The 25960-nt window shown below is 42.2% G+C and overlaps 1 protein-coding gene across 1 annotated transcript in view; it reads right to left on the reverse strand.

Moving 5' to 3' along the window:
• The window catches only part of LCP2 (lymphocyte cytosolic protein 2), a 74667-nt gene that overhangs the window by 20296 nt on the left and 28411 nt on the right, over window positions 1–25960 (reverse strand). Inside the window, exons 4-14 of the mRNA XM_014569873.4 lie at window positions 14999–15064; window positions 12962–12993; window positions 7935–7972; window positions 6682–6862; window positions 5141–5241; window positions 3029–3098; window positions 1809–1892; window positions 1649–1674; window positions 1511–1530; window positions 1116–1223; window positions 58–88 (exon numbers count right to left, since the gene is read on the reverse strand). Of these exons, the coding sequence (XP_014425359.3) occupies window positions 58–88; window positions 1116–1223; window positions 1511–1530; window positions 1649–1674; window positions 1809–1892; window positions 3029–3098; window positions 5141–5241; window positions 6682–6862; window positions 7935–7972; window positions 12962–12993; window positions 14999–15064 (757 nt within the window). The remainder of the gene's footprint in view (window positions 1–57; window positions 89–1115; window positions 1224–1510; window positions 1531–1648; window positions 1675–1808; window positions 1893–3028; window positions 3099–5140; window positions 5242–6681; window positions 6863–7934; window positions 7973–12961; window positions 12994–14998; window positions 15065–25960) is intronic.

A 25960-nucleotide genomic window follows, 5' to 3' on the forward strand; every position in this document is an offset into this window, starting at 1 on the left:
ACACATACTTGAAAACATTCTTCCTGTAGAATATTGTTTGCTCTGAAATATACTTACATCGTATCTTCTTTCAGGTGCCCAGCCTGGCCTAAAATCAAGGAGGTGGAGAAACCAAACACAGATGTTAGGTGTAGAAAGTGGGAATGAATGAGACTCTAGACCTGTGTGCAGTGTCTGTATTGTCCCTGGGGACGTAAGCTACTGTCAGTTTTTGCAGGTATAAACACATCGTGGAATCAGTTCTAATCAGCAATTTCTTTTGCTCATTTAGGTAAAAAAAAACCCAACCCTGATTTGCAGCTAGAAGAAGACACTTGGATGTCTAAACCCTGATCCCGTAATGTGCTTTCTGGAGATTCTGGGATCCATCTGTGTGGAGTTTATTGCATGGCTGGAGCATAACTGACGGTTATTTCAAATGAAAGATTGCACCTGCTGCCTTCCTCGTACTGACATTGAGTTTGAATAGCTGGCCTTAAACGTCAGATGAATGATGAAAACATTAATTGCTCCCATGGAACCCATAGCTACACTGTTGTGGCTGAGGGTTGGCTTCTATGAAGATATCTGGCCCCTTCCTCGCATTTTGACTGCTAGTTGCCTAGCAGATCTTGTGGTATGCTTCTTTTATTTGGTTACAGCCCTATCCAGAAGCTAAGAAAGGCTGTTCAGCTCTTGCTATAGAAAGGTTTTGCCACAAATTCAGGGATTTTCAGGGTGCCAGGCCTGGCTTAGTTGTGGGAAATACATGAAAGCCGCCTCCCTCCCTCATTATAAAAGGGATGTGGAAATAGGGGTTGAGTTTGGCCATAAGGATACTGAGAAAAAAGTTTTCTGGGAAGATGGCTAGGGCTGACAGGAGACTCACGAATGACATTCCTCTTTCTTTCTGGATTATGGCTGTAGTGAGATGTATTTTGGGCCTTATTTTTGGCCTTTCGGATGAGGCAAACCCTGTTGTATTTGGCTTTTAAAAAGGCAGGGCTTTTTCACATTACAATAAAGCGGGTATCTTTAGACAGCGGTGTCTCGCCTGACACATACATTATATTTTCCAAATCGTTGTGGGGAATTGTGAAATATGGTTGTGTTAATATTTAAAAACAAATGTTTACTTTGCAGGTGATGGCTTCCTTCCCGAGACTGGATTGCCTCTCTCATATTTATCTGCTGACGGTATGGGAGGCTTTTGTATCTTTGCTAACTGTTCTCGAACTAGAGTCCTAAAACAAAAGAGGACATGGTGTAACAAAGGTCAATGCTTTTTAGAGCTTCTTTAATAACACTCAGGGGCGGCCTGTGAGTATAGGATGACTCGGCCGTCGCCTAGGGCGCTGTGTTAAATGGGGCACCCAGTGATGATGTCACGCCATTGAGGGCTGTGGAGGCGGGGGCACCGATCACGCATTCCGCCTGAGGTGCGGGGGTGCCGATTGCACATTCCGCCTGGGGCGCCAGCTGCCCCCTGATAACACTGATGGTGTCTGACCCCAGAGACTTAATGTCTTACTTTAACTGTGGTGCCATGGGCTGTAAAAAAGCAAAGAAGAGTTACAAGAACTTATAAATACGTAACATCCAGGTAGAATAAGACCTTATAAGTAAGTAAGGTCCACATAGAATAAGAAGCAAATAAATGTCCTCTTACCTTATCAGGAAACACTGCCCTCTTTCCTGAAAAGAATAAATAACAAAACTTGAAAAACCCCAAAGCCTTAGGTAATTCATTATAAGTTCTGGAGACTCACCAGATCTGGCTTTGAAACCTTGTTTATTGCAAAATGAACATAGGATAAATAAGTACTGACCTGGTCCCGGGCTGTCGCTTTCAAACGGTGGCCCAGAACGATCCAGTGGGGGTTTTGTGCGTCTGTCTATAGAAGGCGCAGGGGCTAAACATGAATACGGTGTGAAATATTGTGTTAATTCAATGTAAGACACATTTATATTTTTATTATATCTGTCATGACCTGGCAGCACTTCTTGGAATTATAAGCAACACAATTAAACTCATAAATAGTCAAGCTTGGCTGAATTTGGTGTTTGCTTTTTTGAAATGCTGATGGACAATATCACAGTTTTAAAGCATTTTAAAATATTTTATTGATTTACATTTTCAGTTGCACAAAATGATGGGGGGAGATTATCGGACAACCAACAGGGCCAAACTAATTATTTAATGATGGCAAGATATTAGGATTCCAAAAAATTAAAGCGTTGTCATCATTAAAAAACAAATTGTCAAAATATACAAAATAAATATCCTTAAATCTAACTAAATTCTTAGACAAAATACGAAAAAAAATTCTACTTATCTGTAAATTTTGATTATTATTGGAAATATATTTTCATTGTTTGGGGAAGCCAGCAAAGGATTTTTAATGGGGTGTGTCTACTCGACACAAGGCCTGAAGACATTAAGGTGACCAGGTAGGCCAACTAACTGCACTTAGAGAAGGAACCAGGGAGCTAGGAATAATGAGAGACAAGGTCTAGCTGGGCAGAGGCAGGAGGCATCTGAATGAAGCCCAGAAGCTGCAGCTGGGTTGTGGGGAAGTTGTCTGCAGTGACTTCCTGTAAGGACGGTTTCTGGACTGGCAAACCTGGCAGGGAGCCAGAAAGATGAGAGAAAGCATAGGGGGAAAGCAAGCTGTGGGATAGGGCACACCTTGGCTGCTGATGAGAGGGCCCCTGGGCTAGAACCTGGAGTAGAAGGCGTAATTGTGTTCTCCTATGTAAAACTGAGCAAGTGGCACAGTCCAGGCAGTGGAGAGTGGTCTGTCTTGGCCATTTCATGTTGAAAGACTTTGCTACCCCAGAAAGAGGAAACGGCTGAGTGACCTGGCCAAAGGGTCATGAAGGAGAAAGAAGCAGTAGTTCCAGGAGCCAGAGAGTAGGACACCACATCCAGCAGTGAGTAGGACACCCATCACAGGGGATAGAAACACTAACTTAGCACTAGCTGGAGACCACACAAATATGCAGTACGCCATAGTTTTTTTAAAAAGAGACCAATATTTTCACTTACGTTTTAAAGGTTTTGCACTTTTATCTCTATTCACGTCATTATTGCTGGACGGGGGAGGGTAAGGTGGCATCTAAAAAGAAATGGTTTTACAAATGATTGAAGTCTCTCTGTGTACAGAGCTCAAGGATTTTCATCTTCTCCTCTGGGGTCACTCAACACATCACAAAAGCCACAGTTGTCAAGCTGTGCATCTGTTAGAGCACAAAGGGCCATTAGGATCCCCACCCCACGCCTTGCAGAATAACGTCTAGGTGAAAGGCCTTTTCTTGCCACATAACATTGGTTCTGTCAATTCTCTGCCCCTTTACAGGGAACCTCTAGCACGTAATTCTTTTCAGGGGAGGTTGGGAACATGCCGGCAGCAGGAGGGAGGAGTAGCTGGAATGGATATGGTGATGCAGAGTTTGGTGCATATAAATTCAAGGTCAAAAGTGATGAGCAGATCAGGAAGAGCCCGGGAGCACAGGTTTGCATTAAGAAGAGAGCTACTGTGCCAGGGGCTGTCCAGTTCTTCATGGAAAGACTAGTGCAAGGAGAGGACCACGTAGCTGAGTAGCTCATGAAAATGATGAAGGTGACTGCGCTTAAGCCCGTGTTTCCTCAGAGGCACCTATTCTTGACCCAGTTTCTTTCTATGGCCTTCCAAGTAATGGAGGAGAGAAATACAGCAGACTTCATACTATGCAGTGGGGAGCTCTGTGCTTACTGATTAACTTTACTTGTATTCATGTATAGCTTTCATACTCTGTTGTGCTGGAATACGGGAACTTTGCAGAGTGAGCTCAAGGGCTTACAGAATCAAAGCCTTTGGCCATGCCTTCACTAAACAGAAGATCAACGCTATGGCAATCAATCTTCCAGAGTTCAATTTAGTAAGTCTAGTTAAGACTTGCTAAATCAAACTCAGAGGGTGCCCCCACCAGTGTCCAGTAGTCCTGTTTCTGCAAGGAGTAAGGGAAGCTGATGTGAGCATTTGCTCCCATTAGTCTCCTGCTATGGGACGGCAGGGAAACTCAAAACAAGGTACATTGACTCCAGCTATGTAATTAACGTAGTCGGAGTTGCGTATCTTGATTCAATGTTACCTTTTAGTGTAGACCTGGCCTTAATCTGCCAAATTAGGGAACGTGTGGGTCTATTCACCTTATAGGTATTGATGAATTCTGAATGTATCTAAGAAGATCATCCAGACTTCAGTAAAGGACAATGATGACACTTTTTTTTCCTTAACTTTGCTCACTGCCTTGGGTGAATCAGTTTTGTGCTCTGACCTCTTCATCTCATCCAACACCAGACCCTTAATCTTTCCACCACCAGGGAGTGCTGCCTCATTCAGTGGGACTGCCCATAAGACAGAGGGTTTGCAAGATCGATCTTTTTCACATTGCTCCAGTGACAGCTTTCCCCAAGGGAAGGTGTTCAAAGGTGAGTATTTGTTGGTAAATCATCATTAATTGCCAGTATACCTGGCCACATTGCAATATAGAAACCATTTCTATATGGCTGTGTCTAGACTGGCAAGTTTTTCCATAAAATCAGCCACTTTTATGGAAAAACTTGCTAGCTGTCTACACTGGCCGCTTGAATTTCCGGAAAAGCACTGACGATCTCATGTAAGATCGTCAGTGCTTTTCCGGAAATACTATGCTGCTCCCATTCGGGCAAAAGTCTTTTTCCGAAAGACTTTTGCGCAAAAAGGCCCGTGTAGACAGCACAGTACTGTTTTCCGCAAAAAAGCCCCGATTGCGAAAATGGCGATCGGGGTTTTTTTGTGGAAAACCGCGTCTAGATTGGCCACGGATTCTTTTCTGCAAAAAGTGCTTTTGCGGAAAAGCATCCTGCCAATCTAGACGTGCTTTTCCGAAAATGCTTTTAATGGAAAACTTTTCCGTTAAAAGCATTTCCAGAAAATCATGCCAGTCTAGACGTAGCCTATGTGTGTTCCACAAAAAGTCATCATTTTAGCACACATGAATTACTTTTGTAGCACAAATAGTTTCTCTCTACTTCAACATACACAATCATTATGTTGAATATGATGTTATATGTGGGCCTTCTAGGAGATGATACCAAAGGAAAACAAATAAATATTCTTTAAGAAAGGAAACATACAGGAGTGCCTCTGCCCGCATATGGTGCTGCTCCTGGGGATGGGCCAGGTCGCTGAGGTGGAATAGGAGGCTGGGGAGATGGTCTAGCATTTGTGGGTCTATCTAAAAAAAAGAAAAGAAAAATCACATACTGAACAATTCTGCACACACAAAAGGTTATTTTCTTTTTCGTTAGATCTTTATTCTGAAGTTTAGTTTAAAATGACGGCATTTTACATTACACGAAGAATCACTTTTTGCTGTGTTACTTCGCTGTAACTCCATAGTGACTCTGTCATCAATTCTTGTATGTTCTGTGTGCTTTTTATGCCCCACAACTTGAATTTCACTTTGGCATTGCATGTACCCACAGTGAGAGGGCTCAGTTCTCTGTTGACCTGCACTTTATGTATTCCTTCCCACCACTGCTAAGTGCATATCAAAAACTCCGGTCCAGGTGGTAATGTTTGCCCTGAGGTAAATGACTACACAGGTGTAGCCTAATGGAGAACCAGGTCTACAAAATTATAGACTTATGCAGAATATGGTCTGGGACCAAGTCAACTCCACACACAAGGGCTACGTCTACCCTGGCATGATTTTCCGAAAGTGCTTTTAACGGAAAACTTTTCCATTAAAAGCATTTTCGGAAAAGCACGTCTAGATTGGCAGGATGCTTTTCCGCAAAAGCACTTTTTGCGGAAAAGTGTCCGTGGCCAATCTAGACGCGGTTTTCCGCAAAAAAGCCCCGATCACCATTTTCGTGATTGGGACTTTTTTGCGGAAAACACTACTGTGCTGTCGACACTGGCCCTTTTGCGCAAAAGTCTTTCGAAAAAAGACTTTTGCCCAAATGGGAGCAGCATAGTATTTCCGGAAAATCACCAATGATCTTACATGAGATCGTGAGTGCTTTTACGGAAATTCAAGCGGCCAGTGTAGACAGCTGGCAAGTTTTTCCGGAAAAGTGGCTGATTTTGCGGAAAAACTTGCCAGTCTAGACACAGCCAAGTGGTATAAAGTTACAGTGAAAATAGGTATAAGGATGGTATCTTGCACTAGTTACATAGTGTAAAACCAAACTAAATAGAAGAAAATGTGTATTTATCTTGATGTGGATCCCAGACTAAGGTCCCAGTCTTGTTCCTACTGAAGAAAAGGGCAAAATTCAGTAACATAGTTTTTATTAAGTGACCCAAACTTCTGGGATCTTTCTTTTTATAACTCTTTTTTTTAGCATGTGCTTAACTTAGCATGTATATTCCATAATACTGCTCATGGGTTTTGCCTACAACAAATAAGGCCTCTATCCAGCAAAGTAATCTCCTAAGCTGTTCCTTCAGTATGCCTACACATTAACCTGGTCAGACTAGAAGTGTAATGCTTTCTCTGTCTCTTTATCTGGCAGTATCAGAAGGCATTGCAGTTTCCACGAATGTGTATTTTTCAATGAAAAAACCCTCCCATTTATTTAGAAACTTCCCAGACAGGACTGGTGAAAGGCTCTATAGTCAGTTCCCTAAAACAGCTTGCCCTTTCCAAATTACATTTTGCAATAGTTACCTATGTAGTCTGTGTTACTTGGAATTGACTTGGCAGGAAAGATGACATTATGGGGGGCTGTGTCATTATTGGACGGAGGAGGTTCATAATCATCACTCTCATGTCCTGGTTCATCGGTTGGTGATTCATAGTCAGCATCATTGTCCTGTTCGTCATCTGGGCTTTCATAATCATCTTCTTCCTGCCATCCGCAAGTGAAAAAACAGACAGTGATTAGATACCACAGAATACAATGAGCTTGTTTTTTTAAAATATATATAGATTGTAGTGTCTTTCATTTTGTGGCATATTAAATTGTATCGCCAGCACTTAGGGGATTGTTTCATCCCTTCATCAAACGCAGTGATGGAGCATCTCATCATTAAACAGAGCATAACACTACCCCGCTTAAAGAAAATGGCAAGGGATGGACAGGACTTCAGTTTTATATCTCATCCAATAGATGGCAGCAGGTGCCCCTAAGCACTGCACCAGGGCAATCCTTCAGTGGTGCAGCCTTCCTTAAAGCTCCTTCCTGCAAAAGCGAGGCTTTGGTGGGGGCTTTGTAGCCCTTAATGCAGGGAATTGCTAGCCCTTAATGTGTGTGGGTTTGACCCAGCTCGAGTAGGTATGGCTTGTGAGATCAGATAATATTATTGTGCAAGGTTTTACTACTTCAGCACACCACTTTTACAGAAACTTGTCCCTGATCTGTAAATGGTGTCATAATTCACTGTAATTTCTCCCCAGCCCAGAAGGTGAAAGTTTCAAAAATACTGCGAATTCAGCTAATGCTGCTCCAACTGAAGTCCATGATAGTCATTGATTTCAAGGAAATAGAATTAGACCAGAACTGATGGCTATTGGAAACTCCCAGAACATCCTTTTCTTCCCCTTCTGCTTGGAGTGCATAACACAGAGAGGGCACATCTACACTGCAGGGCAAATGTCGAATTAAGCTACACAACTTCAGCCTCGTCAGTGGCATAGTTGAAGTCAAAATAGCTTACTTCGGCTTTTGGCACTGTCTACACCGCAGGAAATAAGAGGGAGAACACTCTTCCTTCAACTTCCCTTACCCTCATGAAATGAGCATTACAGAAGTCGGAGTAAGAATCTGCCATCTTGAAATTATTTTGTAGTAACAGCTTGCTGTGTAGATGCGCACTTTGTTATTTCAAAAAAATGCTGCAGTGTAGAAGTACCTGAACTGATGGAGTGAGGTAACAAATTATCTACTTTGAGTTTTAAGTGATCTAAAACATGGTTCTTACAAATGAAGACCAGCCTTCTTCCTCTTCGTCACAGCCTCCTGTGTGAGGAAACAGAACCATGACTCGTTACCACATGTTGGCTTCAGAGTACCAAAGCTTCATCAGGTAAAATGGCACTACGTGTCACAAAATGTCACCAACCATCAGAGCATCACAATAGCAGGCCAGGGTTAGCCATGGGGAAAATCACCAATTGTTCCATTTGGTGCTGCAGTAAAATTGCGGAATTCCCCCAGGGTGGCAGATTGTCCAAGGAGTAGGATGCGTCCAACTCCCATGGCAGCCAACAGGAATTATGTGCACCCATTATTGATGTCACCTTCCAGTTGAAGGGTATTAGTGGAACATCCTTTGCATATCAGGATTTCTGCTGTGATTGAGGCTATTCCACACTGCCAAGTTTTTCACCAAAAATTATTCCACTTTTATTAAACTGCTGTTACATGTCCACACCCTACTCCTTGTGTCACTGCACCACATCCTCATTAGCAGCTCTTGCAATGACAAAGGGAGCAGTGCACTGTAGTAGCTATCCCATGGTTCAACTAGCCACAGGGTGCTTTTGGGATGGGTTTGTGGTGCCTCATGAGTGGGGCCGTCCTTATCTATATCTTTGTAGGGGACCCAAAAATGTGGAACACCAGTGGGTCTTCATGTCCACCCATCTACCTCTTCTATGGCTCTGTTCCTCCAGAGAGGATCTAGTTAACTTACAAATTAAAAAGCCCACCAGACCTATTAGTAGAACATTGAACCTATGAAAGAGCCGTTCAAGTGGTAATGAAGCCACTTATCAGGCATTTGCTGCATTTATTATCAGTTGCTGCATTTATTGTATTAGCCTATGACCCGGTCTATACTATGGGGGAAGGTTGGCTTAAGGTAAGCAATTTCAGTTACGTAAATAACATAGTTGGAGTCATCGTACCATAAGCCAAACTTCAGCGCCGTTCCCACAACGGGAGGATGATGGGGGAAATGCTCCCAGGGCCAACAGGAACACCCTCAGTGTTTGATTTAGTGGGTCTAGCAGAGACGCGCTAAATCAAACACTGGAAGATCAACTGCCTCAGCGTCAGTCTCTCCACAAGTCTAGATATGGCCTACAAGACCTTAGGGTGTGTCTAGACTACAGAGTTTTGTCGACAGAAGGTGTTATTGCATCTAGGGTTGTGTCTAGACTACAGGGTTTTGTTGACAAAGCAGCTTGCTTTGTCGACAGAACTGGCTGTAGTCTAGACGCTCTTTGTCGACAGAAGCTTTGTCGACAGTATCTGTCGACAAAACTTCTGTCGACAAAAGCCTGTAGTCTAGACGTACCCTCAGTTTAAAATCCCCTTTAAAAACCTTTCATTAGTTATGGGGCTGAAGACTAATCATGTCACTAAAAAGAGTCATCATCACTCCCCACACTCCTCAGGCTGTCATCGGGAACAGGAGTGCCAGTTTAGTTGTACTACATAGGGCCCCATAAATCCTACAGCCATTCCTGCCAGTGGGACAGGTACAGCACCCCATGATTCTGGTCTCCCAATCCCATTGTTCCATGGCCATCCTACGAGATTGCCAAGTGCTTTTCAACTGAAGCGTGGGGAGGGGGAGAAGGTGGGTGTCTGACAGGGACCTAGTGTGTATGGGGGAAGAGGGAGAGACAGTGTGTCGGGGCAGAGTGAGTGTGTTGGTATGTTGTCTCCTCAGTTCAGACAGCTGCCAGAAGCAACCTGTACTGGGGTGGTGGGGGGCGGAAGGGACACCCCAACATCAGCTTCCCTCTCTGTCTCTGCACAGCACAGAGCGTCTCTCTCTCTCTTTCACATGCACACAAGCACATCCACCTCTGCCTGTCTGTAGGGTGTGTCTACGTTACAAAAAACCTTCCACACCCTATGTGGTGAGTGGGGCAGGGTGGAGATGACCCCTGCTGTCACTGCACCAGTCCCCTGTGATCCTCTGGTCCCTCCCATCCGTAAGACGGTTCGGGCAGCCGCTGTGGGGTCCCCGAAGGTGAGGAGGCTTGGGGCAGTACATCCTGTGGCTTTGTTGCTCAACTCCAGTGTCGATAAAGCTTTCGTGCGGAGATAGCAGGAGCATTCCACCTTCGTGATTTGCTCTTTGTTTCCCAGAGCAGACACTGCAGGCATTTGGCAATCTCGTGATTGGCTCTCTGGCGGCCAATCACACCACTTGGACAACCGCGCAAAGAGCCTTATCACTCTCCTGCAGGTGATTCTATTGCAGCGCTGCAACCGAAGAGTTTTGTCACAAAAACTGGTTTTGCTGTGTGCACACTTCTCCTCAGGGCCACCAGTGTGGGTGGGTGGGAAGAGGGCAGCTGCCTCCGGGTCAGGTTGATTTAAAAAGGCCTGGGTCTCCTGGCCAATGCTGCCACTACCTCAGCCGTGGCAGCAGCTGGTGCCCCCGCCCTTTATATTGCCACTGGAGCCTTTGGTGGAGCATGCGCTATGGCCCTGGCAGCACAGAAGGTTGGCTGGGAAAGGCTAGCCCCAACCCCACATCTTCCTCCTGAGGCTCCACCGCTTTCAGGGATCCAGTTCCAGCTCCCCCCATGGCCTGGCAAAGACTCTTGTCAGCCCTAATTCTGCTTGCTTCACTTCCAAAAGCTGCCTTTTGGAGAAAAATCTTGGCAGGGTAAACCAGGCCTAAGATGTGTCCTTCCCTCCCAAATGTAAATGCTAGTTGAAGCATAAAGAATTTAGAATTGACTCAGCTGTTAACCTCCTGTTTCAGGCTTTCTCTTGTTGCTACTATGGAAAGTCTGTGTGCAGATATGGGCAATTTTTTCCCCAAATAGTTCTTTTTCAACTGAAAAGCATTTTTGGAGTCTCTGTAAGAATTTGTGTATTCAGGTCCAAGTTGACAAATGGTTTTGGCTGAAGAAAAACTTGCTTTTTCCTAAACATCAGTGTTTTAGTTCAATCATGTTGAATTTCCCCCTCCCCCAAAAGTAGTGTTTTACATTCAGATTATCCAATTTTTAAAGAGGCTGAAAAACATCCAATGGTCAAATTGAAGGGGAAAAAACTCAGAGAAAGGCATTTTGTGTCAACAACATGAATTTTGACTTTTTTAGTCACCAACAATTTTAAAAAAATTGGTTTCCATTCAGATCTGAATTTTTTTTTTCTGGATTTTTCAATTTGATCTCTGAGCTAAACAGTCCATTCTTGGCTCAATTCTAATGATGTGGGTTTTCAATCCATTTTAATAGGGCCAATGGGGGAGTATTAATCTGTGACAGTGCAGCTGCTCGTGGCCCAGCTAGTACAATGTTTAAAGTGGAAGCCCAGTGCAGGGAAGCCATGTGGCAGCTGCTTATTCCATGATGAAATCTAGCAGGAAAGGGGGAAAGACATTGTGCCTTAGAGGTTCAATCGCCACCTGGATGCTCCCAGATTGCATCTGTCTCTCCACTTCCCTCCTCCGCCATTGTTCCTCTACCCCCCACTATTTGAACATCTTTTGCTAGTGCTTCAATTTGATATTTCTCCTTTCATTCTCTCTCTCAGTCCTTGTGCTCTCTTGACTTCCTCTTTTTTCTTGCTCTTGGTCCAGTCATTTTCATAGAATCCTAGGGCCAGAAGAGACCTCAGGAGGTCATCAAGTCCAGCCCCCTGCCCAAAGCAGGACCAATCCCAACTAAATCAACCCAGCCAAGGCTTTGTCAAGCCGAGACTTAAAAACCTCTAGGGATTTTAAAAACCTCTAGAGATTCCACCACCTCCCTATGGAACCCATTCCAGTGCCTTTCCATTCTCCTAGTGAAATAGTTTTTCCTAATATCAAACCTAGACCTTCGTCACTGTAACTTGAGCCCATTGCTTCTTGTTCTGCCATCCGTCACTACTGAGAACAGGCTTCTCTCCATCCTCTTTGGAACCCCCCTTCAGGAAGTTGAAGGCTGCTCTCAAATCCCCCCTCACTCTTCTTTTCTATAGACTAAATAAGCCCAAATCCCGCAGTCTTTCCTTATAGGTCATGTGCTCCAGCCCCCTAATCATTTTGGTCACCCTCCACTGGATCCTCTCCAAAGCATCCACATCCTTTCTATAGTGAGGGGCCCAGAACTGGACACAATCCTCCAGATGTGTCCTCACCAGAGCCGAATAAAGGTGAATAATCACTTCTCTAGATCTGCTGGAAATTCTCTTCCTAATGCAGCCTAATATGCCATTAGCATTCTTGGCTACGAGGGCACACTGTTGACTCATATCCAGCTTCTCATCCACTGTAATCCCCAGGTTCTTTTCTGTTGATCCCCAGCCTGTAACAATGTATTTTCCCTTCTTCTCACCTCCCGCTTTTTTACTTTCCTCTTTCTCCCAAGAGCTTTCCATACCTTCCACTTCTTCTTTCCTCACTGTCTGCTTTTTCTCACTCTCTCCTCTGTCTATTAAGCCCTGCAGTTCTAGGGTTGGGAGCCAGCAGGAGGAGAGCTCCTAGGATCATGTGTAGGCAAGGGGAAATTTGGAACATCCTCCAAGAAAACATATGCAAGGACTTTTCTGGCCCAACTGTATCCGTTTACAGAACCTTTTTTCACTCAATCAAGGAACCTTGTTGAATTAATGATCCTTGTTTGGTAAAAAACACAACCAACGCAGTTCTAATAAGAGATTGTGTCACTCTGCACTTACCACACCCACATCCTGCTAGCACATGCTACTCCCATTTACCATCTACGCTAGCCTCCGACATTTGGAGCTGAGGGTTTCTGATGTGCCCATCTCTAATACCAACAATAATTCAGCTCATTAACTGGTTATTAACCCTGGAAGATCTGGACAGATCTATGATCCAAGTTGAATTACTTCTATCCATTATAAACTTAAACTCAAGGTAGATGAGAAAAGTTTGAAGATCTACGAGCATAAACATGTACAAAAGAATGTCTGAGTGAATACGGTCAGACAGTGATGAATGTAAATAAATAAGGCAAGCAGAGAATCAAGGTTTTAACCTTTTTAAAAAAGTATGTATCTTTAGATAGACAGCAAGTATGTGTTTACCTGTATTGTCAGCAAACTTCTGCGTCTGGGACCTGTTATGACATTACAAAGTTTGTTTTTCAAATTTTAATTAGTATGAACTAAATACATTTACATGTAGTAAAACCCGTCGCATAATTATAATTGAAGGTATTCTTCCATTAGACAAGTCAATATGATTTTTGACTCGCTTCTCTTTGCCAAAAAGCTAAACATAAACCGCCTGCAGTTTCATAAGCATGATCCTAATCCAGGCTAGAATCATTTGAAGAAGTGTAATGCATATTAGACAAACGGTATGTGTGTGTGAGAGAGAAAAAACATTTGAAAAGTTTGGTCATCTCACTTTCTAGCCTTCTTCTATGTGGCCTCAGTCCTACACACATCCGTGAATATTTTTAACTGAGTATTTCTATTGAAGGTCATGGACTGTTATACAGTCAAGTATATAACTATAATCTAGTTGTATATAACTATAATGTATATACAACTATAATGTATATAACTATAATGTATAAGTATACAACTATAATCTAGTTGTACTTAATTTTGATCCAGTTTGGCTAAAATCTCCACAGATTTATGTAACCCACATACCTACTGACTTTTAGCTCAAGGACCCAGGCTCAGTTCTGCCTGATGGCGATACACTTGCACATGTGGTTCATTACACATATACAAAGTGGAAGTAAAACCATGCTACTCAGTTGGTGACGTTTTATGGTCATTTTGCACCAGTGGAGATTATTAGAAAAGTTGTAGGGCAATAGGAAGCCAGGAACTCCAAATGTGTGTTAAACTATGTGTTTTGGCAATGACCAGTGCTTTTTGCTAATTTCAGTCAAGGTTTATAGGACAAATAATTGGGTTATTATTAGTGGTTTATGTTTACATTATGCTGCATCATCTAAGAGGGCTCTGTATCCTGGGCTACTCACTTCAGCTGGGAAATGGGAGGGAGACACTAACATGCAAGGTTCATGGGGTTAATTTGGGGATTAATGGGTCCAGTGTGAAGTCTGCAACTACTGTTTTAGCTATTGTAGTATGGTAGTTATGTTTTTATAGTAATTCTCCTTTCATTGTAACTCCTCTGGTACACAAGGCTTCCCAAATGGCCCATTAAGAGACTTTCTCCAAACTGTCTCCATCCCAAGAATCATGCTGTGGATGTTTAGGGACTGGCAACTAGAAAAATAAAATCAGAGAGAAACTCAACCAAATTTTTCATAGTGGCTGAGAATTTTTTCAGAGCTCCATAGACCATTTTGATAAATAATATATTTAAAAATAAGGGGCAATTTCTAAGTCAACTTAGAAAAATCTCAAGTAATAAAGACCAAGAGCTCCTATATTTTATTAAAATAGAATATAGAACCTTATTATATTTATCTTTGTTAATTAGTGAACCGGCTGATTCACATTAAAAAATATTTAAAATAAATCTAAAGCAGTCTCATGCCTTTTCTGACAAAAAATTTATTATCAACATCTAGAGAATGTTTATTATCAACATCTAGTCTTCTATTAAGGTTTTCTTAATTTTATCCCTCTAAAATGTAGTATACCGATATTCATTTATTCATATATTATGAATTATTGTAAGTTTTATTCTGTATTATTCCTTACAATATTTGGTCTTTAAAGCACAGCACTGGTAGTATTATTAATAGTTCTAATATTAATGTTAACAATAATAAATACTTGTAATTAGATTAACTTGTCAAAATATGGCTGAGTGTTGCAAACAATTATGCACATGAATAAGTTTGCTCCCATGAGTTGCGTGACTGAATTCAAATGGATTACTCAAGGAGTAAAGTACAGTATCTTGTTTGGAAGTAATTGTAAGTTTGGATTCTTCGTGAGGTTCTGCTGCACGAACATGATTAACAGTAGAAAGAATATATTGGAATGCCTTTTCATTGTCCTTTCTGAAACTGATTTTTGCTGTTAAATAACACTGGAAACCTTCTGTTAGCTGAAATGGACAATTATCCTGAAAGATTTTGTCTTAATAGTTTGCAAGACACAAAAAGGATTGAAAGGTTTACCTACCTTTTTGGGAAGAAACTCATTCTTCCTTCATTCCTGTTGATTTCTTGACTTAACTTACTTACAATTCTGTTTAAAATAAAACAAGAAAAACCCCACTGCATTAAACAAAAATGTCTTAACACTTGCCTCCCGCAGCCATTCCTGTGACTCAGTAGCAAGGGTTGGCACTGAGGGTGTGTCTACACAACAGCGTTATTTCAGAATAAGGGACGTTATTCTGAAATAACAATGCAAGCGTCTACAGAGCAATTCTGTTATTTAGAAATACAATTGAAATAAAGGACGGCTTATTCCATCTTCTGGAATTCTCACTCCACCAGGAATCGGACTTATTCCAAAATAACTATTTTGGAATAGCGGTAGTGCAGACGCTCCACTGCTGCTATTTCGAAATAGCTCCTCCCCAGGCCATTCAAAGTAATTACTCCCCAGTGCCTCCTAGGGCTCTAAATCGAGGTAGTGCATCCACATTACGGGATCCTGCCTCAGACTAATTTCGAGGCTTCCCTGTAGTGTATTTCTTCCGGAATAGCTTCTTTCAAAATAAGTGTGCAGCGTAGATGTACCCAGAGAGATGATGCTGGACATGAAAAAGCCATGACACAATATGTATGTACATTAGTAAATAATTAAGATACTCTAAGACAGACTTATGTAGACAGGGTAAGAACAGCAATTTCTGTCTATAGCTCTATTTCTCTAATGCTTCCAGGCCCATTCTGGATTATATTAGTTCTTAATGTAAGTAAGTAACTTCTGTTTTGTACTAACTCTCAGACTAAGTCTGATACGATATTTAGATATCTGTCTGTAGCAGAGTTGACACCCATGATGTGCCTCTGGGCAAGATTGGGGGGGAGGGGCATGGCACTATGCTCCCAGAAGGGGCGGGGTGTTGGGTGGAAGGGGCGGGGCCAAAGCAGCCAGCTCTCAGCGCAACCCGAAACAAGGTACACCCCTGCCAGTGCTTAGCATGCGTGGCATGTGCTGCGTGGCACTCAGGTGGCAATTGAAAGGGCTTGGTGTTCCAGGAGCAGTGACGGCCGGGAGACCCTGGCCCTTTTGAATCACCAGACGCTGGGGATATTGCTTCCTTTGCCCCGCCCCCATCAGCAGGCCTGCCTGTCTGCCACTTTTTGAAGGGCTGCTCCCTAATAATTACCACATGCAAGAGTGTATCTCTGGGTTTCCAGCGCCTGGGAAGAAAGGGTTAAACCTTTCAGCTTGGAATCTAGAAGAGGCAGGAAGAGAGTACTGGATGGCAGCAGCTTAGCTGTTCACACTTCTGCTTTAGCTCTGGGCGAAGTGGTGAAGGGTCTCAAATTTCAGCTCTGTTGGGCGGGGCTTCAGTTTTCTACCCTCGACCCCCAGTGAGTCTCATGCTGGCCCTGCTGGATGGACCTCCTGAAAGTGGCTCGTGGCCCCTCCTCCAGAAGGCTCCAGGCTGAGAACTGCAGACCCAGGCTACATGGAGGTCCCATGAGCTCTGCCCCCTTCCCTACCCACGGCACACAACCCTGAGATGGGGGACCAAAGCCTGAGCCTGAGCCCACGTTCATGCCGGGCGGCAGGGCTCGCGGGTTTGCCAGCCCTCCAGGATTGGCTGGGAGCCTCCAGGAATTAAGTAACGAGCATGTCATGTGATGCAGTCTCCAGGGATCCATTCAACCACCCAAGGCTAGGCTGTGACTTCAGCCCTGGGTTTGGGCTTTGTCTTCCTCCCCAGTCCCCAGCAAGTCTAATGTTAGCCGGGGGGACCCCACGTGAGAAGCGGGGGACTGCCAAGAGATGAGAACTGCCGAGAGAGTCAGCAAGTGTGTATGTGGCAGCGGTTCACCAGAGGGGGAGCAAATCATCACAATGTGGAAAAAGCGCCCCAGATTCTTATCTTCTCCAGTCTCAGCCCAGATTGACTTAATCTGGGTCCCCGCCACAAGCAGAAAAGGAGAGAAACATTTGGCCTATGTCACATCCAGCATTTGCAGGCTGTGCCAAATGTATGGATATGAGACCAGTTTTTCCTGTAAGCTGGGTGCTTGGGTGGTCACCCAGGAGCGATCCAAATGCCACCCAGCTTACAGTGCCCACATCTCCCACAGCCAGCAGCATGTGTTTCTGCTTGCGGTGCATATCCGCACATGCCTTGGTGCACAATACAACATTTATGCTGCACACAAATGGAAAAAAACTAGAGAGAACATTGGCCGTGACACTATTACCTTACATAATTGTTCAGTAGCGCATGTGTGTAGCATTAGGGATGGCTCACATGGGTGACATTTTACCTGGGAGCAGCTATGCAAATATTGATTGAGATGTACAGTAAACGATAATCCAGAGAAGCCAAGACTGAGGAACTTGTACTCTCTGCTTTGTAAGAGACCCAGAGACACAGAAACAAATTCACCACCAATGTAAGCAGATGCAACTCTGCTGAAGTCTGCTCACTAACGACAGTACCCTTGAATATTTTATTTTGTTTTAATGACTGTTTTACAGCTGTGATGAGTCATGGTCTTATTTTTAATTCCCTTTATGCCTTTGGTCAGGAAATAACCTTAGGAAAGTCCCGCAAATGTTGAAAACACTTTTTTTGAGACTTACATTTAGACATAATTAAAAACATCAAATGTACTTCTATTCTCTTTTTCATGTAGGTGTATTATTTACGGAAACAAAATCTTTTACTGTAAAAAGACAAGAAAGGAGAGAGCCAGTTTGGTGCATGACAGAGAACACCCTTTATGACTTCTCTAACATAGTCACATCTTTTATTACTGTACAGTTACACTTTAGACCTTAATCAGACCAGTCAGATTTCTGTTTTATGCCAAATTAATTGATTATGCCTGTGGTGTAAAATCAAGTTGACTATATTAATTTTCCTCTTTCTCTGTTTCTCCTCAAAGCAGGACTCTCTCATTCATTCTTAAATAATGGATATCATTAAATATGTGCGAAAGCTTCAGAGAGGTAGCCGAGTAAGTCTGTAACTGGAAAAGCTTAAAAAACAACAACAACAACGAATAGTCTAGTAGCACCTTAAAGACTAACAAAACATGTAGATGGTATCATGAGCCTCTTGGGCAAAACCCACTTCTTCAGATGACTGCAGTATAATAAGTTCAGATCCAAGGATAAATAAGGGAAGTGTGGGGGGAGAAGGAAAAAGGGGAGGGGAGGAATAAAAAGAGAGACAGTGAATAGATAGGGCAAATAGTAACAAGAGGCTGTTAAAAACCATTAGCATTCCACTGTTGGGTTGGTTGGTTAAGTCATTAAAAGGTGGAAGATAGTGTGCGAGCCATCCTATATCCTGCTTCAGACCAATTCCACAAGCCAAATACAAAAAGAAGGATTGGAACTTAACTTCATTCACAAGTTCAATTCTTATGCTAATGAGCTGAACCAGGATATAGGATGGCTCGCCCACTATCTTCCACCTTTTAATGACTTAACCAACCAACAAACCAATGGAGGTGCTAATGGTTCTTAACAGCCTCTTGTAACTATTTTCCCTATCTACTCATTGTCTCTTTTTTCTTTCTCCCCTCTCCTTTTTTCTTCTCTCCTCTCACCCTTCCTCCTTCCCTTATTTATCCTTGGATCTGGACTTATTATACTCCAGTCATCTGAAGAAGAGGGTTGTGCCCATGAAAGCTCATGATACTTTCTACAGGTTTTGATAGTCTTTAAGGTGCTACTAGACTATTTGTTGTTTTTTAAGATTTTCCTGTTACAGACTAACTAGGCTACCCCTCTGAAGCTTTTGAAAAATAACAAATAGTCTACCAGCACCTTAAAGACTAACAAAACATGTAGATGAGCTTTCAAAACATGAGCTTTCGTGAGTTCAATCCGCTCTTTAGAGCAGAAAATGTGTCCATATCCATGGCCCTGAATCTGTGATGACTTCTGCATAGTCCTTATTGTATACACAGGGAATAGCTGCAGTGAAGTCAAGCACATGCATAAGTGTTTTGTTGGATTAGGGTTTAACTGAAATCAATTCAAACTATCAAGCACTGTTAATAGGGAGCTAATATAATTCATCCAGTACCACCCAAGCCACCTTAATCTTATTCTCAGAATTACTTACGCTGTCCTTCTTGCTTATCTACCACCCCCTATTCTCACAACATATTACCTTGCTGTACTTAGCAAAATTGGAAATTAATCAGGGCAAGGAGTGTGTCCTTACTCACTATGCAAAATTCCATGGTGATCTATCATTTGTAAACAAGCATCAGACAGTAGCTTAAAGTAATATTAATTATCCTATATCAAAATTGGAAAGCACAGTAATCTGAAGTCATGGATGCAGGGACAGCCACACTGCTACAATATATGTCGGTGAGAGATGCAGGAAAGCATTAATATTTCCAACCTTCCTTTTTCTTCAAGCACTAATTTGACATTCTCAGATTTCTGTGCAGCAGATTTTACACTTGCCCTTTTTTCGAATAACACAAACAGCCTCCTTGTTTACAAAAGATTCAGGTTGGACCCATCTGACATGCCCCTCTCCCCCAAGCGCCAAAAAAAAAAAATTGAGGAAATAGCAAGTTACGAAGCACTCTTTAAGTGTGCCAAACAGTGTGTCTCCACAGAGTGAGAGTTTGTATCTTTACAAGCTACTTCCTTCTGCTGCAAGTGATAAGGAAACATACTGCACCCAGCCTTCTCTCCCAGAGAGTATAATATTTTTTTACCGACAACCTCTGCAACAATCATGGGGTAGCAAGTGGACAGGATAGATATGTTTTGTGATTGTAGGAAACAGGATTTGAAAACTCCCTGGTATGACAAAATCTTAAAAAAAAACCCAGTAGTCCTGTGGCAACTTACAGACTATCAAAAATACATAGAATCATGAGCTTGCATGGGTAAAACCCACTTCATCAGATGAATTGGTGTGAAAATAACAGAAAACAAGATATAACATCAGAAGAAGTACCTGTTAATTGTAGGACCCATGTTAATGAGGCTAATTAAGTAGGTTGGATGTGTCTCATTCATAGCTTTTGATGTGGAAATGAGGGTGTTAGAGGTAGAAGAAGTTTGCTTTGTAATGTGCCAAACAGTTAAGGTCTTTATTCAAGCCCAGGCTAACAGTGTCAAATTTGAAGACTTCAGGGGGTAGCCAAGTTAGTCCGTACAGGATAAACTTAAAAAACAACAAATAGTATGGTAGCACTTTAAAGACTAAAAAAACATGTAGTTGGTATCATGAGCTTTCGTGGGCACAGCCCACTTCTTCAGATGGTCATATAAAAGGTCTATAAAATCATGACAGATATGGAGAAAGTGAATAAGGAAAAGTTATTTACTTGTTCCCATAAGAACTAGGGGTCACCAAATGAAATTAATAGGTAGCAGGTTTCAAACAAACAAAACAAAGTTTTTCTTCTTGCAGTGTACAATCAATTTGTGGAACTCCTTGCCAGAGGATGTTGTGAAGACCAGGACTTTAACAGGGTTCAAAAAAGAACTCGATACTTTCATGGAGGTTAGGTCCATCGATATTTATTATCCAGTATAAGTAGGAATGGTGTCCCTAGCTTCTGTTTGTCTGGGGCTAGAAATGGATGACAGGAGAGGGATCACATGAGGATTATTTGTGTTCTCTCTGGCATTGACCACTGTTGACAGACAGGATACTAGGCACGATGGACCTTTGGTCTGACCCAGTGTGGCCATTCTTATGTTCTTATGTGCTTATGATTGAGTGACCAGGCAAGTGGGGATATTGGGAATGATGGCCATGGAGAGCTTGCAGTGCTGACCCCCACACTAGCTGCAGAGGAAATTTTCATGGGGCAAATGTTGCAGGACTTGGCAAGCAGTTTTCTCATCTCATCCTGCTGCAAGAAATTCAATGCTTGCTGCTTCCAACACTCCCTGTTACACCTGCTCTTGGGACAGAAGCTTCCTTATGTGAACACCAGGTCCATATGTTCTTATATATCATTCAATTGTATCATTCAATGGTATTTGCTTCTTTTCTCATTTCTTTGTAGGCCTCCATCTGCGTGCTGTTGTTTGTCTTCGAGCAGGGACAATCTTTACATATTTTAAAGTGCCTATCACAACGGTTCCATGACTGAAACTCTACGGCACCCCAGAAGTACAAATAATTCATATTTCATAAGCCTTCAGCCAAGGCTTAGCAATGACCTAAGCAAAGCATTTCTTGCTTGCTTTTTCTGAGAAAAGTGTGCCCTTAGCAACAAATGTTTTTTATAGAACCTTCAGGCACAGAGACAGCTGGGCCTGCTGCTAGGTTAGGAAGGAAGTACCAAAACCACGCTGCTTTTTGAGATGGGAGCAGTGGGTGATGGGACAGGATAAGACCATGCAGCGAACACTTGTAGAAAATGTCACTCTCGGACCATTCTCCCCGCCTTCTTCACCAGCCGCTGTTTTTAGAATTGGAAAGAAGTTGAAACAAATTCCTCTCAAATTGGTTGTGTTTGCTTAATTAACCTCAACTGTTGTAGGAACAAGTCAAGTCCCTCCCGAGTATACAGGTGTTAGAGGGAGGAAGGTACGGGTAGAAGCAAAGTCCTACACACTTCCTGGCCATAGTGGAGTGATTATCTGACCTTCTTGTGCCACCGACACTCACTTCACTGAGGGCACGTCTACACTAGGAAATTATTTTGAAATAATTTTATTGTGAAATAATAACTGCCAAAAATAACTGTTTTGAAATAGCATGTCCACACTACAGGGATGCCTCAAAATTAGTCTGAAGCGGGGTCCCTTCATGTGGATGTGCTATCTTGACTTAGAGCCCCAGGAAGCACTGGGGAGTAATTTTTCTGAATGAGTCTGAGGAGCAGTTATTTCAAAACGTGCGCAGCAATGGAGCGTCCACACAACTGCTATTTTAAAATAACTATTTCCCCATGGAAAGCAGGAGTTGTTATTTTGAAATAACCAGCCCCTTACTTCAAAATAACAGCCCCTTACTTCAAAATAAAAGTATTTTAAACTTTCCACGGACCCCCTGCAGCACCATCGTGGACATCGGGGTCTGTGGACCACAGGTTGGAAACCACTAACCAAAAGTATATTTATACAAATATAAATTCACACAGGTGGTGCATTCTGAGGAACTCTGAAAGTGCAATTGGATTCTGTGTGCATTCATTGAGAAGAGCCCAAGCAGCATATTTCAAATTTGGGTTTTGATTCAGCCTGATATAGGGACAAAGTTAACAATTGCCTCTCCTCAAAAAATGCATCTGCATCTGAACTTCCTCAAACTATCATGGTGTTCAGAGCTGTGGTATTGGTTTAGGTCATTGGAGAGAGGAAAAGCCAAGAATAAAGTTTGGTTCTCAGTTCACATTTTTGACCATATGCCAATGTTTAGGGCTGTTCAGATTCCTATTTCTTATTCTAACCATAATATATTAACCAAGACGTTTGCTGAAAGTTTGTCCCAAAATATTATACAATATTTACTCATGCTGGCCGCACAAAGCTTTTTGATTATCATTTATAACAGCAGAGATACTGAGCAACAAAAATAAATCAAGTGACAGCGTGGATTTTGAGACTGAAGCTTTCTGATGGGCACCCCTCATCTATATGTTCCTTGCTATTTACTCGACAGGTGCCAGTCACAGTTTTGATTAGTTGAGTCCAGTTCTGCACTAAAAAAGGGATTCAGACTTTTTTTTCCTGACGTAAAATGCATCCTATCCTCCTTACCTACTCTGCTCACAGAATGCATTTTCTGTGGGCTTAGAAGTAACTCCGACAATTTGGGTTTCAAATGAATATAAAATTGGGCTTTTCAGAAATGTGGTTTCAATCAGAATAAGGTGAAATATCTCAATAAGAAAATAACTCTTCACATTTTCATATCATTAAAATCCATTGATGTGTTTGTGCATAGGGTATAGCTGTAGAATTACAACCGAGCTAAGTTATTGAGAATTGTTTTATTTAATTACTAGGATGTTATAGGCTACAGACAGAGATAGTTCAAGAGCTTGGAAAACTCTTAAGTAGGATTATTGTGACATCACTGGTAATTGTTTGGGCTACCTCTCTTCCTCTTCTGCTGGTCTGCATGAAACCATTCTGATACTTGTAATGAGTCAGTGACACCAGGCAGGCAGGATATGTAGCAAGAGTTTTCACAAGCACGTGACTTGTTGCTGATGACTGCTTCTTCCTAAAGGTTTTGTGGCTTTATGCTGTCTTAGGGCATCTCTCAGTGGCACTGCCGCCTAGCTCCACTGATCGCTGAGGCACTTCTGGAAGGGATACTGAGGCAGGAAAATAGTGGAAGTCCTTGAGGTGCTGAGACATTGTAAACCAGGGACTAGGCTCCTCCTTCATCTTAAGCTAATAAACGCATTTACAACAGAGCCGTTTGTGACAAAGCAATGTGTCGATTACAAACTGGATTCACCAGTAAACAACTTGGTAGTCTTCTACTGCTGTGATGTACTAGAGAATCTGCCCTTAAAAGTTATCATTTTGAAAAGTGATTTAAAGTTAATACTCCACAACTTCAAATCATTAAACATATCACATGCAACATTTTCCTGGGCTTCTTGTTCGGGTTTCATAGTTTCATACACAATATTTTTAAAAAAATTAAAAGCCAAGGAAATTCCTAGACAGCAAATTACCTTAACGTTATACTCATAGAATCATAGAAAACTAGAACTGGACGGGACCTCGAGAGATCATCAAGTCCAGTCCCCTGCCCTCGCAGCAGGACCAAGCACCATCTAGATCATCCCTGAGGGTATGTCTATACTTGCCCCCTAGTTCAGACTAGGGAGGAAAATGAAGCATACCGAAGTTGCTAATGAAGCGCAGGATTTAAATATCCCGTGCTTGATTAGCATATTCGCGGCCGGTCGCCATTTTAAAATGCCGGTTGCCTGATTTAACTTGTCGCATGTAGACGCAGTAGTCTGATTTAAAATGCTTCCCTTGAATTAACTGTTACTCCTCATTGCAGGAGTCTGAACTAAGGGGCAAGTGTAGACATACGCAGATAGATGTCTGTCTAACCTGCTCTTAAATATCTCTAGTGATGGAGATTCTACAACCTCCCTAGGCAGTTTATTCCAGTGTTTTTCCACTCTGACAGTTAGGAAGTTTTATATTGCCAGTACACAATCACATGTTAACAAAATTATTGTGTACATCATAATATCCCCAAATTGAACATTAGAAACTGAAAACTGAGAGTTAAGGTTACATGTAAAAACATCCAAATATAGTACAGTATAGAAATGTGGGGTGAAGACATCCAAACAACTTTTGCTCTGCTATTTTACAGGGGAAAATAGGTCATAGAATCATAGGGTTGGAAGAGAGCTCAAGAGGTCATCAAGTCCAACTCCCAATAGTTAATGTCTTTAAAAATTAATTTAACCAAATCTGGGACCACAAATAGTAAAATGCCTTGATCACAATCACACAATTATTGCATGACCTCACTGCAAGGCAGAGTTAAGGTGATGTGGATGTCTCTGCTGTACATTTCTTTAAACTATATTGGATTTCTTTTATGCATAACCTGAACTATCAATTTCTGGTTTGTAATACAGGTTGAACCTGCCTAGTCTGGCACCCTCGGGACCTGATCAGTGTCAGACCAGAGAATTTGCCAGACCACTGGAGGTCAATACTGTCTAGCAGTATTACCAACACTTCCACTGCTTACTTGGCTCTTAGAAGACACTTGGGGTAAATTAGAGCTAAATAACAACACAGAACACTGAGAGCCAGGACCCGTGGCTGTAAACAAACTTTGTGAGACCATAGGAAACTTGGCCACATCCATGATAAGTGGACACTTGGATAACTAAAATGAGGCCAGACCACGGCTGTTGTCAGACTACAAAGGCTAAAACCGTCTTGATTTACAACATACTTGTATTTTAACAGTTGTGTTACTGAAGGGGAAAGGGAGAGAGAGGAAAAAAAAGGAGGGGGAAAGGAGAAAAATAAAGAGAGAAAGACAGTGAGTAGATGGTTCAAATAGTTACAACAGGCTGATAAGAATAATTAACACCTCCATCGGTGACTTGGAGATCCATTAATGAGTGTCCAGGTAGATTAAAGTGTTCTCTAACAGGTTTTTGTGTATTGCCCTTTCAAATACCTGATTAGTGTCCATTAATTCTTTCCAGTAGAGACCCCGGTGCCACCTCTGCCCACACATCTACACAAGCGATTTCATCACTGGGACCAACAACATCAGCCACTACATCAGGGGCTCATTTAACTGCACATCCACTAGTGTGATCTATGCCATCAAATGCCAACAATGCCCCACTGACATGTATATTGGCCAAACTAGACAGTCTGTACGGGAAAGAATTAATGCACACAAATCAGATATCCGAAAAGGCAATACACAAAATCCTGTTAGAGAACACTTTAATCTACCTGGACACTGACTTAACCTACCAACCAAATAATGGAGGTGCTAATTGTTCATATCAGTCTGTTGTAACTAGTCTCTCTTTTTATTTTTTCTCCTTTCCCCCTTCTGTTTTGTCTCTCCCCTCTCCTCCCTCCCTTATTTATTTTTGGATCTGGAGTCTAATACTCCTGTCATTTGAAGAAGTGGGTTGCGCCCACGAAAGCTCATGATACCATCTACAATGTTTTGTTAGTCTTTAAGGTGCTACCAGACTATTTGTTGTTTTTTAGGATTTCCTGTCACAGACTAACCCAGCTATCCCTCTGAAGTTATGTTACTGACATCCACTCTCAAGCATAACTTTATCTTTGAATCACTGTGTCCATATTTTAATTGGGGGGAGGAGGGGAAGAATACAATTGCAATTGAAAAAAAGGGAGTTCTCCTTATGACCCCAGTTAAAGTTAAGAATTCATTTAAGTGCTTTGCTGAACCAAAGCGTCAAGTCAGTCCAAGATCCCCAGCCAAAAATGTCCCCCTTAGTGAGGAGACTC

Source organism: Pelodiscus sinensis, chromosome 16 (assembly GCF_052426305.1).
Source record: "Pelodiscus sinensis isolate ZL-2025 chromosome 16, ASM5242630v1, whole genome shotgun sequence".
NCBI lineage: Eukaryota > Metazoa > Chordata > Testudines > Trionychidae > Pelodiscus > Pelodiscus sinensis.